The sequence below is a fragment of the Mus caroli genome, unplaced genomic scaffold (assembly GCF_978045245.1).
Source record: "Mus caroli unplaced genomic scaffold, Mus_caroli_1 scaffold_3, whole genome shotgun sequence".
Classification (NCBI taxonomy): domain Eukaryota; kingdom Metazoa; phylum Chordata; class Mammalia; order Rodentia; family Muridae; genus Mus; species Mus caroli.
This window is the reverse complement of record NW_028227258.1, coordinates 62,951,737-62,977,833: the sequence shown is the minus strand read 5'-3', so window position 1 is coordinate 62,977,833 and position 26,097 is coordinate 62,951,737. Positions and strand designations below refer to the sequence as shown.

Here is a 26,097-nt window from a genome sequence, read left to right as displayed (position 1 = left end):
GGCTGGTCAGCTGTGCTGACAGGACTCACTGACTCCATGCACTGAGCCAGCGTGGAGTTTCCCAGCTGACTGAGCAGAGCTGAGCCCAGGACCCCTGCAAGCCCCATGATTGCAGAGAAAGTAGGAGACAACTGGGGTGGTCAGAGCAGAGCAGACCAAGTCAGACAGGAGCTCCACCTCAGGCTCCAGCTTCACACAGTGGGAAGTCTCCGGAGCCGTTTCCCACCAGAACTCTCTAAACATGGAGTGTCCTGATGCTCTGCTGGATCCCATGTGTCATCCCATCTCACTTACAGAGCTAGTCGTTAGCCACACTTAATGCAGGCATCTGCTGCTTACCCAGAATGAGACCCTAGCTCAGTTGTGTCCTGGAGTGACTCCTCAGTGGACAAAAACAGAATGCCGTGACAGCACAGGTCAGCTGTTCTGTTAATGATGGAAGCCAGCACCCTAGCCTCAGAAGGAGCTCCTCCCAGTCCTGACCGGAACCCTAAGTTGCACCACTTCAGTTGGTCTTAGGAAGGCAGTGGGGAAGGGGTCCAGAAACTAGAAGTTGTCCAAAATGTGGGAGTCTTGGTTTGCATGCTGTGTCCTGGGGTGTACCTTGTATTGGTCTTTTTTCTTGTCGCTGTGGTGATGTACCTGACAGAACGAATTAAAGTCCCACAGGCAAGTCAGTCCATCGTGGCAGAGGAAGACGTGGGGTAGGACATGAGGCTGCAGCTCCTCATATTTTGGTGGGTTAGGAAGCAGAGATAACAGAAACAAAAGCAAAGCTAACTATTGTCCTAAGGTCCCATTGCCAGTCTACCAGCTAGGCCCCATCTCTCTCCCACAGCTGTCCTCGCCGCCTCACACTGCACCAGCTGGGACTGGGTGTTCAGGCACATGAGCCTGGGAGGGGATTTCACACCCGTACCATACCAACCCTGCCTCTTCCTCACATTGGCAAAAGTGTCTTACGGCATCTATGTTTTGTCCACCACAGCGGCTACTCTATCCTAGCGAAGACTCTCTTTCTTTGAAAAGCTGCTCATGCTTGCCGAGGTTTTTAGCGCTCTCTGCACTTTTTTTGCTTTCTTGGCTGGAATGCCCCTTTATTTCTGTCTGAACCGCATGTGTGGTCCATTTGTGCAGGTTTCAAAGGTGTGCATTGTGAGCTGGAGGTGAATGAATGCCAGAGCAACCCGTGTGTGAACAACGGGCAGTGTGTGGACAAAGTCAACCGCTTCCAGTGTCTGTGTCCCCCTGGTAAGCGCCCGCCGCCACCTGCCCCTGTGCTCTCCAAAACCCCAAGCCAGCTGACCACAGGAAGGGGAGGGGGAGCGAGTGTGTGTGGGCTGAGCATGAGGAAGTCATTAAAGTGGCTACTTGGGAAGAGACTTTGTATATGCTGAGGTGGGGAACTGTTTCAGCCAGCATGTCTTCCAAGACTTTTGTGGCCTTAAGTCCAAGTCTGTTCTCGAATGGCCCCTGACCTCCCTGTCTGTGTGTATAATTCAGAGTGCTCGCACCTCACAGAAGCGCAGGGTTTTATTTTTTCCTCATGAGTCATATTCCTAAATCCCAAGACATTTTATTCCATTAAGTCCAGGCCAGCAACACACATCAGACTTTTTTCCAAGGTCCTGTGCCTCTGCTGATGTTGAAGGCATGCCAGCTGTCTGCTGTGGACAGTGGCTTTTCTACTTAATCTCCAAAGTGAAGATCTTTTCAGTCTGGGGATACGGTTACTGGTTTGAGACTCCATCTTTCAGTAGTGTCTCAGTTCCTCTTGCTTCCCCTGGAGATGGACCTGAGAGTCAGGGGTAGAACCCCAGTACCTCTGACCTCTGAGCTTTGCCTTGGTGACCCCTTGGCGTATGCTAGGCCAGTGATTCAACCCACTGTTTCAGTAAAGGAAGATGGGTCAGTCTCTGATATGTGTCACCTCGGTACCTCTTCCAGGCTTCACAGGACCAGTGTGCCAGATCGACATTGATGACTGCTCCAGTACTCCCTGCCTGAACGGGGCCAAGTGCATCGATCACCCAAATGGCTATGAATGCCAGTGTGCCACAGGTAAGTGTCAGCCCCTCCCATCCCTTTGAGGCCCCTCTGTGGGCAAGGCGACTGTCTTCCCCTAGCTGCTCAGAGGTAGAGCGTAAAGGGTGCCACCCTCCTCTAACAGCCAGGGGCTGGCTCATGCTAGAGCTTTCGCTGCAGACCTCCTGCTGCTCTTACAGTTCTTACGCCGCCTCGTTGTCACCACACAGTAGTTCTGCCCCCATGTTCAGCTGGTGTCTGTGTGTTTATGGACAGGGTTTGGGAAGCAGTGAGCTTCTAGCTTGCTTCCCTGGTTCCTTGGGAATAGGAGAATTCTAGAAGAAATCTGTTCTTCACTGAGGCTCTCTACAGGGTCTCTCTGCGTCTCCTGAGTCCAACCTTTGTGCGGTGCAAATACAGATGTCCTTGAGAGTTGGCTGTGTCTCTCTCTAGGAAGGTGCTCCCTGCATGATCTGATTCTGTATCCTGAGAAGCTTTGGTAACACATTTCTGGGTCTTGGATCATATTTCTCACATGGGAATGGGCTTTATTGAGCTGAATACAGCACACTTGCTGTGCAGATGCATGGCTCATCAATATGGAGAAAGCCTTAAACCATTCAAAAAGGAAACCTCTTCCTTATGTGATTCTGAGATAGAAGCTATAGGGAGAGAGGGCTGGAGCAAGAGCATTTGCTGCTCGTGCAGAGGACCTGGGGTTGGTTCTCAGCACCCACATAGCAGGTTCCAACCATCTGTAACTCCAGTCTCAGGGAATCTGACACCCTCTTCTGGCCTCTATGGGCACCACACACACACACAAACACACACACACACACACACACACACACACACACAAACACACACACACACACACACACACACACACACAGTTCGCATGCATACATATAGGCAGGCAGACACTCAAAGTCATGAGTAAAGTCAGAGCATAAGTTAGAAACAGGTTCTTAGCATGTAGGCCTTGTGCCTCTGATTTTCTCAGGTCTCAGGAAAGTACACTCTGTTCCCATAGTGGTGCAGAGCTGATGTCTGTTGTAGGTGTGGACTCTGCTGAGCTGCCTTTTCCTCGTAGGAACGTTGCCTCCTGTTGGAGATGCTCTAGACGTTTCTAGCCTGCTTCTGTGGATCATGACTTCACGGTAGTGAGGTTTAAGTCCTAGATCTCATGTTTAAGGGACAGGAGGGTGCTGAGGTGCTCAGTGGGTGATAACACCTGCCGCACACACCTAAAAACATGAATTCAACTCCCATACCTCGGGGAGCAAGGAGGGAACCTACTCCCAAAAGTTGTCCCCTGACTTCCACATGACTGCTATGTACACACCCACACCACCCATTTGAAAAATAATAGTTTAAAAAATAAGTTTAAACAATAAAAAGGAGGAAAGACCTCCTTGGACCCTTTTTAGGAAGAGGTGGGACATGGACCAAGTTATACCTCAGTTGTGGGATGCTTACTTCTCTCATTGTCTTTCAGAGGGTCACAAGTGGATCATTCATTTTATTTAATGAGTACCTATTTAGAAATTAGTAGCACAACACTCTTGGACAGGCTCTGAGACTCCATCTCTGTTCTCCAGACTCAGATCTGTAAGACGGAATATGTGAAGTCATAGTCAGTGCCTGTGTGTTGGGAGGAGAGCTGTTCAGAGGCAGCATGCAAGGAGGAAGTGTGGAGTGCCTTCCTTCCCTGCAGGCCAGGAAGCAAGTGCCCTGAGAAGAGCGCAGCAGACCCCAGGCTCAGGCACAGGGGCAGATCCACTCTGCAGACTCCACATCTGTGAGCACGGGGTTCCCAAGCTCGAATTCTAACTCAGGCAGGCAAGGCCACTGCTCAAAGCCAGCTGTGAAGATTGCTCCAGATGTGGGGCGTGCAGGGCGGCTGGGCAGGCCGCCTTTGGGTGTAGACTCAGCGTGCTCCCTGGTTTCAAAGGCTCCTCACTAAAATTCCTTCTGCAGGTTTCACTGGCATATTGTGTGATGAGAACATCGACAACTGTGACCCAGATCCTTGCCACCATGGCCAGTGCCAGGATGGGATTGACTCCTACACCTGCATCTGCAACCCTGGGTACATGGGAGCCATCTGTAGTGACCAGATTGACGAATGCTACAGCAGCCCTTGCTTGAACGATGGACGCTGCATTGACCTGGTGAATGGTTACCAGTGCAACTGCCAACCAGGCACATCAGGTAGGACAGTCCCTCCTTCCCTCAGTCCCTCCATCCAGGGCCTGCTCTTTGGCATTGTCAGCTAAAAGTGACAGCTTTCTTCCTGCTCTGTGTCTGGTGGGGCCTCAGGAATTTCAGGCAAAGGTAAGACCTTGGTAGTTGCAAAGTCAAATGCCTCAGGCTCCTCACAGGCCACCTGAGCCTGGAGGGAGGATGCTTGCTACGAGGGCCTGCTCTGTCCTATCATGAGCTCTGGAGCTAGTTCACTGGGCAGCTGCATTTCCCAGATTTCCCAGAATTCCATTTTACCTGTGAGAGGAACGATCTTGGACACAGCTTTAGCTGGAGACAGAGGGATACTGTGAGAGATCAAAGGGAAATGTCTGAGTGGAAGATTAACCAGTGTGAGCCTTTCGGAGCAGAGGGCCTACTGGATACACGGGGTGATTTGTAGGGGCTCATCCTGGACTTAAGGAAGTCGGCCTATGGAGGGGGCAGAGGTAGGGGAGTGGGGAGCTGCCCTGATTTTATTGTGTTCCTTCAAATCCATTTCTTCAAACTTGTCAAAGGTCCTGGTCTTCATCCAGGGCCTCACACATGCCAAGTTTGAAAACAAAGTCCTTTTTGAATTGCTCAAGCATACGAAAAACATCCCATGCCTTCACAGCTGAGAATGTGGGTCCCCTCCCCACATTTAGATAACTCCCTCAAAGGACTGAATAGAGCTTTGTGAAACCTTCCAAAAGCAATTTGCTTCCGGGCTGGTCCCCAGACATGAGAAATTGCAGTACGAAGGAAAAGTGAGAGATTTACAAGCAGTTGAATAGGGGCCTTTAGAATGGAGGGGCTGTGTTAGGCTTGCTGTCTCCCTCATTGTAACAAACACGCTGGAAACCTGGCGAGTGGTGGGTTGGCAAGAACTTATTTTCCTCTGGGGATTATATCCTTGTGCCAGAGTGTATCAGGTAGACTTTCCTTCGGGAACAGAGGCAAGAAGTTAATATTCATGGTTTGCAGCAGGCAGCATGCAGAGGGAGGCCAGACCCATTGCTGCAGCTGTTTGAAGAGTTAGAGCAAAGAGCTGCAGGCAACATACAGACTTGCTGGTCTGTGTTCAGTAGAAAGGAGCTGGCGGATGCTGCCAGCCTGGCTGGAAAGTCCATTTAGGGGACAGTGTGGATAGACTGTCATGGAGTCACGATTTCTGATCCAGGTATCATGCAGTCTCTGTTGGCAGTTTGATGTTTGGAAGGAAGGAATCATCACAGCTTGCTCACCGTTCCTGTGGTTCCCACTGTCTGGGCGCTCGCTCACTGTTAGGGTCTTCTCTCATCTGTCCTTTATAATGATAAACTCTTGAAATAATTAGTTCTCTTGAGTTTCAAGTCACCTAAAATGGCTTGATCTAGCATAAGGAAGAGAAAACAGAAAAGCAGCCAATTCAGCAACAGCATAGAAGTCTCTGTGGGCTCTAAGAAACAGTAGAACCCCAGACCTTGGCAGAGGAGAGCTGCAGACCTGAGGCCCCAGAGGGCTGCTCTGCCGGTGTAGATGCTTGTGGGCAGCTCAGCTGAACCAGGACCCCAGGGACTGGAGCTGTACTGGCATGCTAGGGCTTCATGGACTGGGGGCCAGAGGCTAGAAGGCCCACTCCTGCATACAGGAATATGGAAACTTGTCTCTCGTTAATGGTCATTGTGGTTAGCCTCAACAACATAGGAAGGCTGCATGACATTCTGGAGCTAGCATAGAGGTAGTAATTATTAACAAATATCTGATCACTTACAGATAGGACGGTTGGTGAGTGACTCAAATGGTGACATTTGGTCTAGGAGCTTTATCTGTATTCTTACATGAGTTTTTACTTTTACACTTTTTATACCACAAAACAGTCTATGGACCCCACATAGCTTGCTTAGATGCACTTTAATGAATGCAGTATGTTTTCTTGTTTGTTTTGTTTTAGTTAAAATGGGATTCTAGAATGGTAGGCTGCCGCTGTTTCAGTTCATGGTTCAGGCCATGGCTGCTCCTCCTGGCTGTGACGCTCTCTCAACCTGAGGGCTGAGAGTTAACAAGTTACACAGTGACAGATTTTATTGTCTTCACGAAAGCCATGAAGCGGGCATGTGTCTGTTTGGCTGTGGGTATGTAGATATGTGTCCATCTGGTTGGGGCCTGCAGCCTGGATCCTGGCAGAGATGCTGACAGTTTTGCCTATATTGCCTTTGTACCGTTTCCATGACAACAGAGAAGAAGGGACAAATCATGGCTAAGTATGAGTAATCCAGTCCTCCTGGCTTCTCAGTCCTGGCTTCTGTGGACTGTACTTGGCGATGCGTTACTTTGTTCTGTTCGGATGGCCTGGATCCCCTACAGACTTCTGACTGAGTAGCACCACAGGCGGAAGTGCTGACATTCCTGTGGTAACACAGAATCATTTCTCTGGGTCTCTTTACAGGCCTTAATTGTGAAATTAATTTTGATGACTGTGCCAGCAACCCTTGTATGCACGGAGTCTGTGTGGACGGCATCAATCGTTACAGTTGTGTGTGCTCTCCGGGATTCACAGGTAACACTCCTTGTCTTTGGAGGGGCCTCCTTCAGCTCCATCAAGCTGGGAAAGGGGTCCCTCCGTGAAAATCACTTTTTCACCTGTTTCCTGTTTCTTATCGTCTCTGGAAGGTTTGCAGTCTGCTCTGTACTCCTCTTTCTGTTCCAGACCTTCCTAAGTGGAAACACAGCCTTTCCTTTAGCGTTTCAGGTCACGTGTGTCTTGTTCCTTGAGACTTCCTAGCAGACGGTAACTTTCCATCCCCGTGCTTGGGTTAATGCCTGCAAAGCCACCTTTGCTTCCGTGCAGGCAGAGGCCAGTGCCTTCTGTAAAGCTGTGTCCAAGGTAAACGTGCATGAAAACACTGGCTGCTCACCCTGGGGTCTTGCCTCTCCCGGGAGCCTGTTTGGGGAGGGCATAACTTGAGGAGACCACCACATAGTTTGTCTACAGTGAGCAAGATCTTTTTGCCCATGAAAAGAAAGTAGATTAGAATTATTCTGCATTGTGACTCTTCCTTAGGTATGAACCTAGAGAGTTTGCACATGTGTCCATAGGTGAAGTATAATCCACACATTCTTCTTCCTTTTCCTTGTTAATATTAACTTTGTCATTTACGTTTCTGGAAAAATTATTGTCGAGGCTCCAGAGGAAGCCTGGGCCCTCACTGGCACCTCATATCGGCGACAGTCCCATTGTTAGGATACACTGTGTGTTCTGCTCTTTCTGGACATTGCCACACATGTGCAGACATATATAATATTACCCTTTAGTAACTGCCCTATGGTTATCTTCTCCTCAGGTGTACAGCCCACTTCAGAGCTTTTGGCAGAGCCTAAGGACAGTCAGAGCCAGGTGAAGAGAGTGCTAGGTACTCAGTTTCTCTATGCCAGCGGTATGACATGTCAGGAACTTTTGTGGCCTTGGTGGATCTCAGTTCTTCTTGGTGACTGAGACGCCAGTGTGGTGAAGGTTTCATGCCCCGACCCACTGAGGTAGCCCGATGAATTTGGGCATCCTGAAAGCTGTTCTCTCAAATACGTGGGAGCTGACTAAATACACAGACCTGTTAAGTGTAACAGGAAGAGAATGCCTAATTTGTATGAACGGCTTATTCTGAGCTAGGAACCAAAGATGCTGTCTCATCTCACTTAGTTGGCACAGATGCTACTGTTCCTGTGGTATTGAGGAGAGGGCAGAGAGCGGAGATGCAGGGTGATATTCCCAGTGCCCTGCAATCAGGGGTCTTTCCCAGGCGGGCGTCTGCTGACGCCAGAGCCCAGGCTCATTCCCATTATATGGCCAAAGGGGAGCCTGTTACGGTTTCTTCTGGGTTTTATGTAAGGCTTCTCACCGGTTTTAGTTTTTTTAAATGTCAGTGAATCATATTCTGTCTGTTTTTAACATTTAGTAAATCAACGGGGTCAAAGAGGGGCCACATAGACTAAAAATACTCTAAAATAAACATAAGGTGTAGCATGAAACCACATAACCAAGAGATGGAATGTTTTGGTTGCTGGGTGGTGCCCCCTTCTTGGGAACTGTTTTCTGGTCCAAGAGGCTGTTTTGTAAATCTGTTGCTGGAAACGTCCAAGAGTCATGAGCCATAACTGTGAAGTATTTGGGCTTTTCCTTCTATTTTATTTTAATCATTTCCCCTGCCGTTTTCAAAGGAGCTTTAGAATATCCGAGGGAGGCCTTTGTCTCTTCTCTTCCTACGGCTGTTCCTTATTCTCCCAGGAGCTCTACATGTTCTGATTACATGGGAGAAAGTCAGGCATCATGTGATCCTACAAACTCCTTTCCATTTTCTAAAGCCCCTGGTGGTGTTTGGGTTACAGCCTGGTGGCAGACACCCATAATCCTAGCTGTTGTGGAAGCTCATGCAGGATGGCCAACAAGTCCAAGGTCTGCCTGGACCATGGACTGAATTCAAGTCAGCTGCACAACTTCGTAAGAGCTTGTTTCAGAATGAAAAGTGAAAAAGCAAACAACAAAAGCAAACAACAAAAACGGGGCAGAGAGAGCACGCGCAGTAGTAGAGTGCTTACCCAGCATGCATGAGGCCCTGGGTTCCAACCCAAGTACCAGAAACTAAACCAAAACTACAAGAACAACAGAGCCCAAAAAGTAAAACAAACCAAAAACAAACAAAAAGCCCAGTCTACCCCAGATCTACTGTCTTCCTAAATTTCCTCACTATCCATAAATGGAGTTGTGCAGTGCTCAGTTAATGAATATGGCTGCAGAGATGGTCTAGATAAGCCAGTGAGCTACAGAGAGCACATGCACTCCTCCCAGGGCTGGGACCCTCTTTCTCATCCTTTGGCAGTAGTTATCTCAGGAGAAGTTCTCAGGACACATTGGCAAATGAATAGACTATTTCTGCTGTCCAGCCTAGACCCATGGTCCACACTGCAGCATGCTGTCATATCCAGCCTAGAACCCGAGGTCCACACTGCAGCACGCTGTCATCTATTATACACCAACTAATTTACTGTAAATAGTAAGAAACATGCAGTAATTCTCATGTTGATCAACGCTTAGCCCCACAAGGTGCAGAGCTGACACTAGCCATTTCTGATACCCAGTGGATACTGTGTGACAACTACGGAAGAACACTACAGAAGTAGCTACCAACCTACACACAGGCTGCACAAGTAGGGATGGTGCAAATGCATATCAAAAAATGGCTTAAAACTTTATCTTTGAAATTGTTTAAAGGCAAATGAGGGGCTGGGATGAGTGCTTGCAGATCCTAAGTTTTATCCCCAGTACCACAACAAAAGAAAAAGAAACAGAAAAAAAAAAAGATTAAAAAGAATGAGGTGGCTCATGTTGAACTCTTGGAAGACTGAGGCAAGACATACAGAGGAAGATGGCAGCTATCCCAGACTGTGGGTCTTTACCACAGGAGCCACCAGAGATGGTTCACTGTGCATGGAGGCTGGCAGCCTGCGAATGCCTTACTTTAAAGGGTGTGTCTCTTTTATTTGGAACTTTTTGAACTAAATAAATATAGTGTTATTCTTTCTTAAATTAATTTTAGAAAAAGACCTTTAAACCTGATTTGGAGCACTGTGTTCTTGACGTTCATAAATTCCTTCATAATAGTTGTTAGATTTCACTCCCAATACTATAGGGAGCATGTTAATTCTCAACTATGAGAAATATAAAAAGACATTTGTATGCTTAGTCCATAGTATTATAAACAGCATAAGACAACGGTGATGAAGGCTATAGCAGACAGGCCTTCAAAATTCAGCCGTGGGTGTGTTCTGGCAGGACCATGTCCACTTCAATTTCAGGTACTGCCAGTACCTATATTTTTAGAGGCTCTGGTGTCTGAACCACATAAATCATATGAAATGTGGTTGGCAGGCCAGGCCATCATAGTCTATGGCAGTGCAGCCTAGAAATTTGTTGTCACTGTTTTAAAAAAAACATACATACATACATACATACATACATTTGTTTGTTTGTTTGTTTGTTTATTTCTGGTGCCTATGAAGGCCAGAAGAGGACACTGGATTTCCTGAGCTGGATTTGAGCACTGGCGAGCCATCTCACATAGGCGCTGGGCACTGAACTCTGGTCCTCAGTATGAACAGTCAACATTCTTAACCACTGGACCATAAAACCACATTTCAAAGAGACGTTTGTACAGTAAAGTTTGAAAACCACTGGTCTGGACTGGGAGTCACCAAAGTGTTTTCTCAGTTTCTGGAGGGCAGTAAATGCTTGCTTACAGACTATTACAGAGGAAGAAAGTGAGTTGGCTCTGCTCTAAGGATGAAACCAAAGTGTCTATTTTTTAAAATCAGTTTAACATTAAACTAGCAGTCCATTCATATCCCAGCTAATTGTGATTAACTAGAGATAGAAATGTAAAACCTTGACTGAGGAAAAGTGACAGAATGCATGTGAGGCAGAGCTCTGCCCGCACACACGCAGCGCCAGGAGGGCAGCTGTCTCTGGTGACATCTGGTGTTCTCCTTAATGCCTATGAAGTTCTGAAGTTCTAAGCTAGATGCAGTCTACCCAAGAGTGCTGTGGCTTCGATCTGCTGTCATTAGTAACTTCCCTTCCTTATTAATAGCAAGTGCTCCTCGAGCCTTCCTTGCATGGTGTGACATGCTTCTCCGTGTTAGTCCTTGAACCTTACAGCCTGCCTCCGTGGAGTGTCTGCATATGCGTCTCATCGTTCTAACCCCGTCCCTTGAGAATTTAAGTTTGAGTAACATAGCCCCTGACCCCTCTACAGGGCAGAGGTGCAACATTGACATTGATGAGTGTGCCTCCAACCCCTGTCGCAAGGGTGCGACGTGCATCAATGATGTGAATGGTTTCCGGTGTATATGCCCCGAGGGACCGCATCATCCCAGCTGCTACTCACAGGTGAACGAGTGCCTGAGCAATCCCTGCATCCACGGAAACTGTACTGGAGGTCTCAGTGGGTGAGTAGCTGCCCTGTGCTAGCTAGTAGTTACTGATTGGCCCAGTTGGTCTTTAAAACCAACTGAAGGAAACACTAACACAATAGCTTCAGTTTGTCGGTTGGGAACTTGACCTGATATTTAGGTAAAGGTTTTGAAGGTCTGTGTCAAAGTCTTTCAGATCACCGCTTTGTCTATAGAAGCTGGCCTGTCTCCTAGGACTGAGAGCTTACTTGAGAAATAAGGGCTGTCTCCTTTACATAAGTAATCAATGAGGACCCCACAGGAGGGTCCAGGAATTCATGCATGGAGCAGTTGTGTTTTATACTACAGGATTGAGATCTGAGGAGTGTTCTAGATCCACAGGCACCTTAACACCGTCTATCCCTGTTCTGTCATGGAGCCTGGGACAATGCATTTGCAGCCTGCATTCCCTCAGAGTTGTGTGGCATGTGATGGTTTTAGAACAAGAGTGTCTTAGACACTATGAGGGGCATGGCCATGCCTCAAGCCTAAAAGAATGGAGAGTGTGTTAGATAACTTCGTTTTCTTACTGGCTTAAGCTAGATTTCTGATCCAGAACATGATAATCTTTAAAGCACCCTTTCATGGCTCTCCCCTCCTCCACTCTCTCTCCATCCTTCCCCCACTTCCCAGCTCCCCTTCTCTGCCTGATCTGATATTACACTTAAGTACTAATGATGTTGAAGTCAGATATTATATGTGTTTCAGATATCTTCAGCTTTTTGGCTTTTTTTGGTCTGAAGAAAGTGTGACTGACCTGTTAAGACTCCCGTCAATCCTCAGCAGGCTTAAGTGGCTTATTTTCTGATGTCTACTTTGTACTAGAGATTCTGAGCTTTTTCATGTTCATGTTTCCTTCAGATTGCCCCAGTATATTTGACAAGCCATAGCTTGTGTTTGCAATTCACCAGCTTCCTCATGATCCAGGGAAGCACTACGTAGGTCTCCCAACTGAATATACTAGATGGATTCATGACTCTTACCATGTGGTGATGATTCCAGTATAGATCCATAGGAATATAGAAATGAGCTAATTCCTGTAATCTTTGTACTGGGGAGGCTTAAGTGGGAGGATTGCCATGAGTTTGCGGCAAGCCTAGACCACATAGTGGTTCTAGGCCAGCCTGGGCAACAGAGTGAGACTCTGTCCTCAAAATACCAGACAAAAGGAAAGGTGAAACTGACTGTCACCTATCTCTTATGTGTCTCTTATGACTCAGTTGTACCTTTGGACCGCATAGTCATACCTCTCTCTTCTTGCAGCTATAAGTGCCTCTGCGATGCAGGCTGGGTTGGTGTCAACTGTGAGGTGGACAAAAATGAGTGTCTTTCTAACCCGTGCCAGAATGGAGGAACGTGCAATAACCTGGTGAATGGCTACAGGTGTACCTGCAAAAAGGGGTTCAAAGGTGAAATGAAGGCCCGGCTTGTTATACCCGCTGTTTGTCTTCCCTTGTGGTACACCCGTCCACATATTGGTTTCCATTTCTTTTTGTTTTAGTTGACTAATACAGTACCATGCTGAGCAGTTAGTATTTCTGAGACATGTGGGGAATAAAAACAAGAGTAGATGTCTTTCTACCTTCAGCTTAGCAGAGAGGTAAATTGTTGGGACAATAATACTTAAACAGTTAAGACTCGACTTAGGGGCGTGTGGGTAAAGGTACGTGCTGCCTGACAACCTAAGTTCCAGTGTCTGTGTAATTGTAAGCTTCCTGGCCAAGGCTTGATTCTATAAAAAGCTTCTCAGAAGTGAGGTGAGAGTGTTGTACTTACCGGATCGGGCCCTGTGCTGTGCTCAGGACCTTTCCAGCAAATCCTCACACATGAGCTATTCTGGACACTCAGTTTCCTGTGCTCTTTTGGGAAACTACATAGTAGAGGAACATGTCTCAACAATATTTTACAGTCAGTTTTTCCCGAGTTGGGCTGTTTGACACTTTGGCATCTTTTAGAACTACTCATTTTGATTGCAGGTTGAGAATCCTAACTCCAAACATGGAGTCTTCCAAAATCGGGAGCTTTTTGAATATCAGCACGAAGTGAAACTCTATTTCTTGTACAGTATTACTCTAACAGATTGTATTAAGTCACCCTCAGTTTTGTGCAGGAGGATAACTGGAGAGAGACACAATGACATCCTTCAAGTAGCTTGTTATTTATTTGTAAGAATCCTCACTCTATCCTACCCCTAAAAAATCCTAAACAGATGAAACACCATGACCAAATGCAAGCTGGGGAGGAAAGGGTTTATTTGGCTTACACTTCTACGTCACTGTTCATCATTGAACGAAGTCAGGACCGGAACTCAAACAGGGCAGGAACCAAGGGGCAGGAGCTGATGCAGAGGCCATGGAGAGTGCTGCCTTGCCTCCCATGGCTTCCTCGGCCTGCTTAGAGACCCCAGGACCACCAGCCCAGGAATGGCACCACCTATAATGACTGGGCCCTCTGCCATCAATCACTAATTAAGGAGTGCTCTGTAGGTTTGCCCACATTTATTTATTGAGGTTCCATCTGTCAGATAGCTTTAGTGTGTACCACAGTAACATAACTGTCCAGCACACATACCAGGTATGTCAGAGAAAGGAGACTTTTTTCCCCAAGATGACACCAGACAGATTTAGAAAGTCTCTATATCAGACACTAATGTTATTACATTTTCCAGGAAACTTGTAGATTCCAAAGCTCTTTCCTCTCCTCTCCTCTCCTCTCCTCTCCTCTCCTCTCCTCTCCTCTCCTCTCCTCTCCTCTCCTCTCCTCTCCTCTCCTCTCCTCTCCTCTCTTCTTCTTCTTTTTTTTTTTTTTAAATCTCACTGTAACTTACCATCTATCTCATGGGAAATGAGAATATACCATCAAACCCTGTTTGTTCAGTGAGCTGTGAGCCCCTCTGAGCCCGCCATTTCCCTGCTCCCTTCTGCTCACAGTGCTCTGGCTTCGCCATCTTTATGGTCCTTGTTGGGTCACATTGGAAGTGCAAAGACGGGCGGATTCTGGTCTTGCCTTAGTCCTACTCTGTTCTTTTTCTTTTTGATCTTTTAGTGGGAATAAACTTTCTGCCTTGAAGTAGGAGAACCATTTTTAAGGCTTTGGAACCTAGCTCACTGATAGCAGAGACTATACCAGTGAGAGTGGGCAGGCACTTCAGGACTTTTCTTCATGAGTTTGCCCTTTTTTCTGACGAACCAGAGACTTCCCGTTAAAGGGTGCATGTTTAGGTAGAGCAGCATGCTTTTCAGCATAGCGAGTGCTCAGTTCATTATGCAGAATCCAGTTCCATAAGGAGGAGCGTTAGGCCTGAGTCAGGCCCTCCCTCACATCACAGTTTTGGCCAACCATCAAACTAAAATGAATGAGCAGGTGCTCCCATGACCCAAAGAAATGAGTGTCACGTCTGCGACTTCTAATTTTCACAACCACCAGGAGAGCTGGTGAGTAACTGAGGCTGACAGTTTCAGTGTGTATGTGTTTCTCCTCCTCCTCCTCCAGGCTACAACTGCCAGGTGAATATAGACGAGTGTGCCTCCAACCCGTGTCTGAACCAAGGAACCTGCTTTGATGACGTCAGTGGCTACACTTGCCACTGCGTGTTGCCTTACACAGGTGGGTACTGCAGGTGCCAGCATGGCTGGAGTGAGGGGGGGGGGTGCCCTGTGACTTGGGTAAGTGACGATGCTCTGAGGACTCAGTTTGGTGTCACTCGTGGTCTCCGAGGCGTCCTTCCTTTATGCTGTTTAGTGTTTGGGTTTTTGTTTGTTGGTTTTTCTGGTGCTGGGAGTTGATCCCAGGGCCTGTGTCTCCTTAGTATTGTTTTGTTGTTGTTGTTTTCATTTTTTTACTTATTCTTCTCTCAGCAATTGCCCCTTCCTTCTCTCCTGTTAAGTTGTTCGGTGAGCTTCAGGGGCACAGCTCTCCTGAGTCACCACCCATGTTGGGGTGAACTTTTAGATGACATAGCCATGCTATTGTGGGTCATCCTCAAGGGCTCTGTGACTGACCTACACCTCCAGCCCTGTGTTTTACTCTTTGGGGTTTTAAAGTTATGTATGATATTTAGAACCGGATGCCTACTTGGTCTAGTGGCATCTATCCTTTTGACATTGTAACAAAATTGTTGAGAAAATTCATGGTAATGTGTTTTTCTTTCTAAATACAAAGTTTTAAGATGACTGTTAAAGTTGACTTTGTTGTAACTTGACTTTAGAAACAACTCAATATCCTGTAAACTTCCCCAGTAAGTAAAGGCACTTGCCGCCAATCCTAAGAACTGAAGCATTGAGTCTGCGATTCACCTTCTCAAAATGTGTTTTAAAACATACCTTGATCCTTTTTTTTAGTGGAATCATTTTTAATTTAAATTTTTCTCTAAGTGTGAATTCAGTATTCTAAGGCAGGAAGCACCCACTGGCAGGCATCTGTTAGCATCTGGTGATAGCGGTAGAGATTGCCTGGCAACAGAGATGCAGGTATACAGTGTATAGAGCCGGCCCCAGTGATAACAGGGGAGGAAACAGCCAGCAGAGAGACTGAGAGTTCACAGGGTGCTAGACAGGACTTAGAGTGTGCTTCCCACTTAGTCCACAGAAATCCTTCCTGAGGACATGCTAGGGAAGTCTCAGAGAGATAAACGAGCTGCCCACGGTCACCAGATTAGCTGCAGTGGGCCAATATTGGAAGGAGCAGGTGTCTCTCAGATCCTAGAGCAATGATTCTCAACCTGTGGGTCCTGTGCATATCAGATATCCTGCACATCAGATATTTACATTAGGACTCATAACAATCACAGCAAAATCACAGTTACAAAGTAGCAATGGAAATAATTTTATGGTTGGGGTCACCTCAGCATGAGGAACTGTACTAAAGGGTCATGGCACCCCACCAAGCTAGAACCTCTCAGTTGCTGCTGTAGCCTGGGATTCTGAGCATACCTGTATTTGCCGTCTCGGGATGCCGTCTTTTCCTCAATTGACTCTTTATCATAGACTGTCATTTGTTTTCCAGGAAAGAACTGCCAAACAGTGTTGGCTCCCTGTTCCCCAAACCCGTGTGAGAATGCTGCTGTTTGTAAAGAGGCACCCAATTTTGAGAGCTTCAGCTGCTTGTGTGCTCCTGGCTGGCAAGGTAATGATGCTGGATGCATCCTGCACTTTAAACAAAGCCATCGGGCCCTCAGATGACATGGGAGACCATGCTGACGTCTGTAATCTCTGGAAGGAGCTACTAGCTGGAAGGGCTCATAAAACACCTTCCCAGATTCCATCTTTATAGTCCTCAAGTAGCTGAGACCCTCCAGCCCAAGGGTTTCAAGCTATGAGTAGCAGTTGGGAGGAGTTTCTGAAGGACCTCCTGCATCGGACCAATCAGGTGGCCTTCTGCATCGAAACACCCTAAGCTCACAGTGTACTGAAACTCACACCCACCTTAGCTTACACCCTGCCTTGATTTCTATGGGCATTTTCTTCCGAAGACTGGCTATTCATTCTCCTTTCTTCATAGGTAAACGATGTACAGTTGACGTTGATGAGTGTATCTCCAAGCCGTGTATGAACAATGGTGTCTGCCATAACACTCAGGGCAGCTACATGTGTGAGTGTCCTCCCGGCTTCAGTGGTATGGACTGTGAAGAGGACATCAATGATTGCCTTGCCAGTGAGTACACCTGCCCTCTGGGTCCCAGGGAGAGAAAACTCAGTCAAGGGAGGGCCATGTTCCCTACACTGACGTCGATGTCCCACACTCCAGTAATTTTAAGTCTTCCTTCTGAAGCTACTGTCTTTAGAAATCAAAATAGTAGAATCTGTTTAGAGCATCTCTCTACAGCATCTTAAATGCTGACAAACTATGGACAGTGCTGTGGTAGCTTTGTGAGAACATAGATTTTTGGAAGGCAGTAAACATACAAAAGCTACAAGTATTTTAATACTTGGTAAAATTCATCCAATTTTGGCAAAATGATAGAGAAAACCATCAACCATCATGAATGTTCCTCTAAAAGTCACTCCATAGCTTCACCTGTTCTACTTCCTTGTCTCACGCCAGCACAGACCAGCCTCTGCCACCATAGATAAATTAATACTTTATATAGATGCATCTATATAGGCATGCTCTTGTCAGTAATATTTCAGGCTGGTTCATGTCGATATCACCACTAGTGTCTTCCATCTTATTGCCGAGTGGTCTCCACTCTGGTTGTGCACATTGAGCATGCTCAGCCTTCAGGGCTGAGCATCGGACGCTCACCCATTCCAGGCCTTTTGGTTTTAGAGTATTCACATCTTAGGGATGTGACCCAAGTGGGAGCATGAGGTGTGTTCATGCTTTCATATGTACCGTGCATGAGTAGACCGAAGTAACTTGATGCAATTCTTTCAATGCATCTGAATGCTGACTGTGCGATGAATTTTAGTTGTTCTTGTGACATGATGCTGACCCTCATAGGGTTTCAGACTTTGGAGAGCTTTGCATTTCAGACTTTTGGATTATTTTGACCTGTGCTATTGTTACTTGTTTGCTTTTCCAGTTTTTAGGCATTATAGATAAAAATGTTATGATAGGAGTTTACCTTCTCTTTCTTCTTAAAGATATTGTGCATAGTGGGTGTATACTCCTCCCAAAACCAGCAAGATATGAACTCTTTATCATCATCATCATCATCATCATTGCCAACTTTTAAATCTTTTTTAAGATTTACTCTTTTTGAGTCTTAACTTTTGATTATTTTAGTTTGGTTTGGATTGAGCTTTGGTGAAATGTGTTTCAGAGATTCCATCTGCCTTAGTTAAGTTTCTAGTGCTCTGATGAACACTGTGACTGAAAGTGATGTGGGAGAGAAGGATTTATTTCATCGTACTACTATAGTCATTACTGTGGAAGTTAGGGCGGGAACCTGGAGGCAGGAGCTGAAGTAGAGGCCATGGAGGAGTGCTGCTTACTGGCTTGCTCCCCATGGCTAGCTCAGTCTTCCTTCCTTCCTTCCTTCCTCCCTCCCTCCCTCCCTCCCTCCCTCCCTCCCTCCCTCCCTCCCTTCCTTCCTTCCTTCCTTCTTTCTCATAATGGAAATCCTTATCCCACATTATTTTTTTATTATTATTTTATTGATAGATTGTGAGTTTCACATCATGTACCCCAATCCTGCTTCTCTCCATCCCTTCATATTCACCCCATTACCCTTGCAACCTCCTTCCCAAAATAAAACACACACACACACACACAAACAAATGAAAAACCAAGGCATAGAAAACATCTCCTCATGGAAACTGTAGTGTGTCACAGTGTGTCCCACAGTATACTCCTTTGTCCACACATCTTTACTTGCAAATGTTCATTACAGTCCGTCATTGGTCTGGTTTGAGGCCTCCAGCTTCTGTGACATCAGTAATATTGTATCCTCACCTGGACTTCTCCTGGTTAACCTGTTGTTGCTCAGGATCATGGAGGTCCTGCATCTTTGGTTCAACAGAACTGGCCCCTTTTTTGTGTCCCTGCCATTCACAGATGATATAGATTTTGTTGTAGGCCAACTCAGAGCCCTGGATCTGGGCCTGGGTGGTAGCTGAGCTGGTTAGCCTACAGGCTCTCCCTTATCCTCATCACTGGGGCGAGCTCTTCAGCACTACTTTGGCTGGGCCACCTATGTCTCTATCTGCAGGAGGCAGGGTCACCTCTCCTGCACTGAACCCAGCTCCTTTGTGCTTCCTAGGCAAGGTGCAGGGTGTGCTCCCGTAAATGCTGTAGCCACTCAGGGGGCAGGGCTCGCTCTCCCGCTCTCTCTGAGAGCTCTCCTGACTAACTGCAGGTGGCTGGGGGGTAATGAGGCACGGTATCACACTCACACTCACACCCTAGTGGGCTGGCTCACCTGCTTTACCACCACCAGGATCAGCTCTGCTGTCTAGCCTGCTTTCTCATAGAATCCAGGATCCCCAGTAGGCTGGGGTCCTCCCATGTTAATCATTAATAAAGAAAACACCAACACAGATTTGCCTACAGGAAAATCTGACAATGGCGTTTTCTCCAATGACTGTGGTTTGTGTTGAGTCGACCGAACAAAGCATAACAAGAAAAACATGCATGGCACATTACCTAACTGACTTATTTTCAAATTTTTGGCATAGGTTCATTAATAATAAGTCTTATTTTACCCTGAATAGCTATGAGATGTATGCTAATTTTCCCTTGTGGATCTGGTAGTGATCATTTCTTCCCTCTCTCTCAGAGAAGAATCTGGGTAGAATTCAGTCCCTCATTCTCAGGGCTCAGCCTGCCCTAGGAGTCCCTGTGCAGCCCGTGCTGGCCTCGAACTTATGGCAGGTTTCCTGCCATTTAAATGATGGGCTTACAGTGTGAAGCAGCAAGGCTGACTCTTTTCTTCTTGAACATGTTTTGGGGTGTGTTAAATGGCTCTCTGGTAAAGCAGAGCCCACTTGACCTTTCAATTCACTGCTTAAATTTTCATTTCATATTTGTGATGGTTTCTGCCACTATAACTTAACACTCTGAATGCCAGCAGCAATGTCATGGTTTTCTTGCTTTAGCCCCTTTGTCATTAGATTGTGTGAAGCCCTGCTGTGATTATAACGCAGGACCTGTTGACATTTCTCCGACTGAAGTGATTTACAAAAAAAAAAGAAGTGAGAGAGAAGTACAGGAAAGGCGATTGATTTATGCAGTGTTCTTGGAACAGACTGAGTTTATAACCTGACCCCTCAGCCTCCACAAACATGTTTTGAAAATACTTATCAATATTCCCAATATTGTATGTGTTAGGCCACATAATTGATTTATATATACGTGGAGGATCAATGGAAGTTTTATGACTATTAATGTTATAAAATAGTGTTAATATAGATTAGATTGATCTTGATTTTCAAACAGATAAAAATCTCAGGCAAGCGATAACTGAATTCATTTTCATGATAGGGTTCATGTCAGGATAAATGAAATAGATCAAATGTGGGGGATGAAATGCGGTTCTTAAGGGTGTGGCTTGGCCTGGGTCTTCTGCCTTCACAGTGCTGCTGTCCTGAGTCCCACTTCTTTTGTCCTGTCTCAGACCCCTGCCAGAATGGAGGCTCCTGTGTGGACCATGTGAATACCTTCTCCTGCCAGTGCCATCCTGGCTTCATAGGGGACAAGTGCCAGACAGACATGAATGAGTGTCTGAGCGAGCCCTGTAAGAATGGGGGGACCTGCTCCGACTATGTCAACAGTTACACCTGCTCATGCCCCGCGGGCTTCCACGGAGTCCACTGTGAAAACAACATTGACGAGTGCACTGAGAGGTGAGCAGGGTGGACCTGGGCACCAGCAGCTCACAGGATGGGGAGGGAGGGGAGGTAACATCACAGCAGCTCACAGGGAAGGGGAGGTAGGGGAGGTAACATTACAGCATATCACAATACAATGCCAGGATTGTAGGGCAAGGATGAACCGCACTTGAGGCCTTTCTTTCCACAGTCCTCTCTCATTGCTCAGTTTTTGAAAGACATGTAATTGGAAGGTCAAAGGTCAGAGGTTGAAAGGCTTTAGTGGGATAGACTGAATAGACAGTATCACTTCTTTCCTGCATGGAGCAGAAGAGCCATCAGTTCTGTTCTGTTCTCCTGTCTCTTTGTTCCAGCTGTAAGATTTCTTTCTTTGTAGATCTGTTACCACTGTCTAAGTAGTTTTTAGAAGGTTTGTTTGATTTCTTTTTATTATTTTAGCAATGTGTTTATTCCCTTTCATAAAGAAATCTAGAGTGAAAAGCTATTTAGGACTTTTCATGTAAGGCTGATTTATTTAATGATAAAATAATGTTATGAAAAACAATTCTCTTCAGGATTCTAGGCAGATCTGTCTTTCAAATGCTCCTAAGGTGGATATTGGGAAGAAAGTTGATACTGCAATCTCTGACCCCCAGTCTAGTTTAGAAGATTTTAAAACTTACTGGGCACAGGCATTAGAGTCTCAGAGGTGTTTGTCCAGTTAAATCCTCTACTTCTCTGCTTTTTTTTTTTTTTTAAGATTTATTTATTTTACGTATATGAGTACACTATAGCTATTAGCAGACACACCAGAAGAGGGCATCGGATCCCATTACAGATGGTTGTGAGCCGCCATGTGATTGCTGGGAATTGAAGTCAGAACCTCTGGAAGAGCAGTCAGTGCTCTTAACCGCTGAGTCATCTCTCCAGCCCCGACATCCTACATTTCAGCAGCCAGACTTTACAGTAGCAGCTCAGGGCCTCAGCTCACACAGCTGATGGTGTCTCTCATTTGCTCCTCAGCTCCTGCTTCAATGGCGGCACGTGTGTTGATGGAATCAACTCTTTCTCTTGCTTGTGCCCCGTGGGTTTCACTGGTCCCTTCTGCCTCCATGATATCAATGAGTGCAGCTCTAACCCGTGCCTGAATGCGGGAACGTGTGTTGATGGTCTGGGTACCTACCGATGCATCTGTCCCTTGGGCTACACCGGGAAAAACTGTCAGGTAATCAGCCTCCCTCCCGTTCACCCGCTCACCCGGCTCCCCACAGTAGCTGGGGACGCTGTCTAGTTTCCAGGTGGGGTGAACCATTTGAGAAGAGAAGACAGCATCTCAGGTGGTCCCTGAGGTGGCTGGGCCAGACTGGTGACACCAGCAATGCCATATGGGCTAACAAGCTTCTGTGGAAACTGTGACTGACAGTGAGCATGCACACACCTTCGCAGTGCATATGCAGGAAGAATGGTTGTGAGTTTTTCAATGCTAACCTAAAAAACAAAACAACAACAACTTAATAGGAGGTTGGTTTGGGTTTGTGGTTTTAGAGATTTTAGGCTTCACTGGCTGCTTTTGTTTATGGGCCTGAGACAAGAGTAAGTGTCATAGGGACAGAGCTGGTGTAGAACTCTTCATAGTGGCCTGAAGCAGAGAGGGACAGGAGAAGAGGAGGGGGAGGGAAGGGAAAAGACAAAGGAAGAGAGGGAGAGAGGAGGCAGGACAGACAGATGAAGTAGGGAAAGCCAAGAACGAGATGTAGCTCCCCCAGACATGTACCCAGTGAGCCCCGTTTCCAGCTGGCATTTCCTCTAGTTTTCAGAATTGTTCAAAAGTAATACCATCTTTGAGAACCAAACCTCTAGTGCACGAGCCTCTGAGGGCATTTCATATTCAAACACAGGACAGAACAATCAAAGTCAAATCAGTAAATACCAGGGAGAGCTACCAGGGTACTGCTTTACAGTGTTATAACATAGCCATCACCAAACTGTGTATTCTTAAAACTCAAATATAGAAATATGAATCTGTTATAATCATAGGATGGAAGAAGCCATCATAGGAAACTGACTTTCAATTCATGGAGGAGAAACGGCCTCCACCTGGTCCCCAGAAAGGATAGTTTCTAAACTTTCCAAGGTCACAAACAAATGGTAATTTGTGCCGCTTTACATCTTCTGTAAAAGTGACAGAACTCAGAGAGCTCATAAATACGTGACTAATTAGAGACCACATTGGATGACACTGGACCCAGAAGCAGCCACCCCCCCACCCCCATTCCCCACATGAAGCAGCTTGGTCTTGCCCCATCCTCCACTGACCATCTCTCAGCCAGCAGCAGTCTGTGTCAGGAAGGCAGGCCCCTCTCTGCTTCATGTTATTTGTGATCCTGGAGTTGAAAATACGGTTGTGGACCATTTAGGCTTTTGAATTGGATCATTTCACCCATCTCCCCCGTAGGCAGGAACGGTCAAGGTGTATGTGGTCCTGCGGGGTTAACATAGGAAGCATGGGCCCAGGCAGCAGCTATAGCTCTTGCCAGCCTTGCACGGAGGCCACATATGCTCACACAGTCATGACTAATGCTCTGGGGAGAACAGCTTACTGAGCCTCTAGAGTGGCTAGGTTCCTGAGGTAAGGGCTTTTAAAATGACACTGGCCGGACAAACGAGGCTATAAAGTGACAGAGTGTGTCTAGGACAGGGTGCCCAGTGAAGGCTTCTGTGAAGGTGTCCCTTTCTTTCTAAAACCAGTCCTTTCCTTTGACATCTTGTGACACACTGTAACTTAGAGACTTCATTTATGGCGTCTGGATTTTGATGCATGTACACCCTTGCCTCCACTTCAGACCCTGGTGAACCTCTGCAGCCGGTCTCCATGTAAAAACAAAGGAACTTGTGTTCAGGAAAAGGCAAGGCCCCACTGTCTGTGTCCGCCTGGATGGGACGGTGCATACTGTGATGTGCTCAACGTGTCCTGTAAGGCGGCAGCCTTGCAGAAAGGTGAGCTCCGTCCCAAGCATCAGGTACTGACATACATGCCAGTATCTTAGGGCACAGTACTGAAGGGACAAGGGTCTGAAGAAAGGCTAGAGGAACATTTAGAGATCCCAAAGAGAAAGGTGGTTGAAATGAAGAACTAGACACAGATGAAGCAAACCCTAGAGCAGCCACCAGCCAGGCTCACTTGCTTTTGGGTTGAACCTGCCGTGGGCCGCACTCTCTGATGCTTCTCTCTCCACTTGGTGCCCAGGAGTACCTGTTGAACACTTGTGCCAACACTCGGGCATCTGTATCAATGCTGGCAACACCCATCACTGCCAGTGCCCCCTGGGCTACACGGGGAGCTACTGCGAGGAGCAGCTTGATGAGTGTGCATCCAATCCATGCCAGCATGGTGCCACCTGCAATGACTTCATCGGAGGATACAGATGTGAGGTGAGGAGATGGCTGAGCTCAGAGGGCTCCGATGGCATAGTGCCGGTGTTAAAAACACTGGTTACTGAGATCATCCATCTGTGTCCTACGGAGTATGAATGTCTACTCGTCCTTATCATAGTGTTTGCAGCCAGCATTTTTATTTTCAGCCATGCTTTCCCATATCTCTGGTAAGATGTCTTCATAGAGTCTGGACCATCCCTCCTTAACTGACTTGCTCTTTGTGTTGGCATCCTGCAGGCCCCCGTAGTAGTAGTAGTAGTAGTCGTCGTCGTCCCCATGCTTCCTGAAGAGCAACACAGTTCATCAGCCAATGAGCAATTCTCTCACACCAAAAAAGGTGTGGTCTCACCCGCTATGCTGCAACACCATGCTCAGTGTTACTGTAATGTTTAAGAATGTGTCTTTTGCTGGGCAGTGGTGGCACACGCCTTTAATCCCAGCACTTGGGAGGCAGAGGCAGGCAGATTTCTGAGTTTGAGGCCAGCCTGGTCTACAAAGTAAGTGCCAGGACAGCCAGGGCTACACAGAAAAACCCTGTCTCAAAAAAACAAACAAACAAACAAACAAAAAAACCCAAACAAACAAAAAAAAGTGTCTTTTTTTTTCAGCATCTGGGCTGATAGAAGTTAGAGCCAGATGTTAGACAAACACCAGAAAGGGAACCCAAAACCCACCAGACCACCGAGCAACAACAGAAGGCTTCTCTCCTTCTGCCTCCGTTGTTTATCTCTGAGCAGGCCACTCTCGGAGCAGGTCGCAGTCTGTTAGTTCAAAAGCCTGCCGTTGCTGAACTCAAACTTCTCCACAGCTGACTTTTTTTTAATAGCCCAAATGAGCAGAATTATAGCCATTTAATATTGCTTGCCTCGTGTGGCCTGCAAAGAGACACACAGTGAGTGTATCCTCCAGAGGTAATTAACTCTGGAGGCCAAGGAGCCTAAACTCCCCCGGGAGCTCCCTCACCGTAAGACTGGTGTTTCTGGGTCACTGAATGTGACCACACACAGTTTTAAGCTATGGTATCCCCTCTTTCAAAGTTTGCTTCTCCTCTTACTCTGTCGACTTGTGCTGTGAGGGACTTCCTCTGCAGGCACTGTTGGCATAGAGGTGTCTAAATGAAACTTCCCCCACAGTTGTCTGTTTCCTTATCAAGTCTTGTTTCTTCCAATTCCTCCATTGCCCACCACCCTCCATTCTCCCTCCCTCTCCATCTCCCCCCACCTTCCATTGCCCACCACCCTCCATTGCTTCCCCCCGCCCTCTATCTTCCCCCACCTTCCATTGCCCACCACACACCACAGTCTCCCCCTGCCCTCCGTCACTCACTGCCTTCAGCCTCATTGTTTGTCCATTCACACAATCCTGTAATGGGCACAGCATCTCTACTCCTGCATGCACGTGCCGTTTGAGCCTTAGGCTACACATCATGTGTGAAGGGGTGTGCACTACACGGATGAGGAAATCCTTACCTGGAAGTTTTGCTTGGGGGATGTCATGAAAATGACCCTTAGAAAATACAGTCCTCACTTTCCTTTAAAGTGGCTTTGGGGGGTGAAGGGGCTAGAAGAGGAATAGGTAAACGTGACCCTGCACCAGGAAGCAGCAGAGAATGCAGTGGTTATAGAGGGGTGGATACACAGTTGCTTAGTGGGATGGAAGCAAAGTCATGGTAACTTGACCTCTCGCTTGGCCCTGTGGTTGGTCTGCAGCATGACCCTTTCTCCATGTCCTTCTCTCCTGACAGTGTGTTCCAGGATATCAGGGTGTCAACTGTGAGTATGAAGTGGACGAGTGCCAGAACCAACCCTGCCAGAATGGAGGCACCTGCATCGACCTTGTGAACCATTTCAAGTGTTCATGTCCCCCAGGCACCCGGGGTATGCAGTCTTCATTACTCTTTCCACCAGGGACATTCCCTCTGGGCATACATTCTTAGTGCTGAAGCAACTTTTAAAATCTGAGACAATTTAAAGAAGACTAGCTTCATTGTAGCCACTTACTCTTCATCTGCTCTCACTCTGATCTCCTGCCAGCTTCCATTCAGGTTTGGTTGTTTCTTAGCTTATGTTCAGGAAACAGAATGCAGAATGAACATAACCCTGGCTAACCAGGTTTTTTGGTGCTTCAAGTGAAATCAACTGTCAGCCTTTTAAAGGAAGCGAATCCACATAGGCCTGCCTTT

The 26,097-nt window shown here is 46.8% G+C and overlaps 1 protein-coding gene across 2 annotated transcripts in view; it reads left to right on the top strand.

The window, feature by feature from the left end:
* Window positions 1-26,097, top strand: part of Notch2 (notch receptor 2) — a 170,484-nt gene that overhangs the window by 120,398 nt on the left and 23,989 nt on the right. For both annotated transcript variants that reach the window (XM_029475637.2, XM_021157432.3), the window contains exons 9-22: window positions 1,138-1,251; window positions 1,948-2,061; window positions 4,006-4,239; window positions 6,680-6,790; window positions 11,037-11,229; window positions 12,496-12,641; window positions 14,725-14,838; window positions 16,237-16,356; window positions 16,732-16,884; window positions 20,288-20,516; window positions 21,504-21,705; window positions 23,324-23,477; window positions 23,728-23,912; window positions 25,660-25,792. In XM_029475637.2, the coding sequence (XP_029331497.1) occupies window positions 1,138-1,251; window positions 1,948-2,061; window positions 4,006-4,239; window positions 6,680-6,790; window positions 11,037-11,229; window positions 12,496-12,641; window positions 14,725-14,838; window positions 16,237-16,356; window positions 16,732-16,884; window positions 20,288-20,516; window positions 21,504-21,705; window positions 23,324-23,477; window positions 23,728-23,912; window positions 25,660-25,792 (2,202 nt within the window). The remainder of the gene's footprint in view (window positions 1-1,137; window positions 1,252-1,947; window positions 2,062-4,005; window positions 4,240-6,679; window positions 6,791-11,036; window positions 11,230-12,495; window positions 12,642-14,724; window positions 14,839-16,236; window positions 16,357-16,731; window positions 16,885-20,287; window positions 20,517-21,503; window positions 21,706-23,323; window positions 23,478-23,727; window positions 23,913-25,659; window positions 25,793-26,097) is intronic.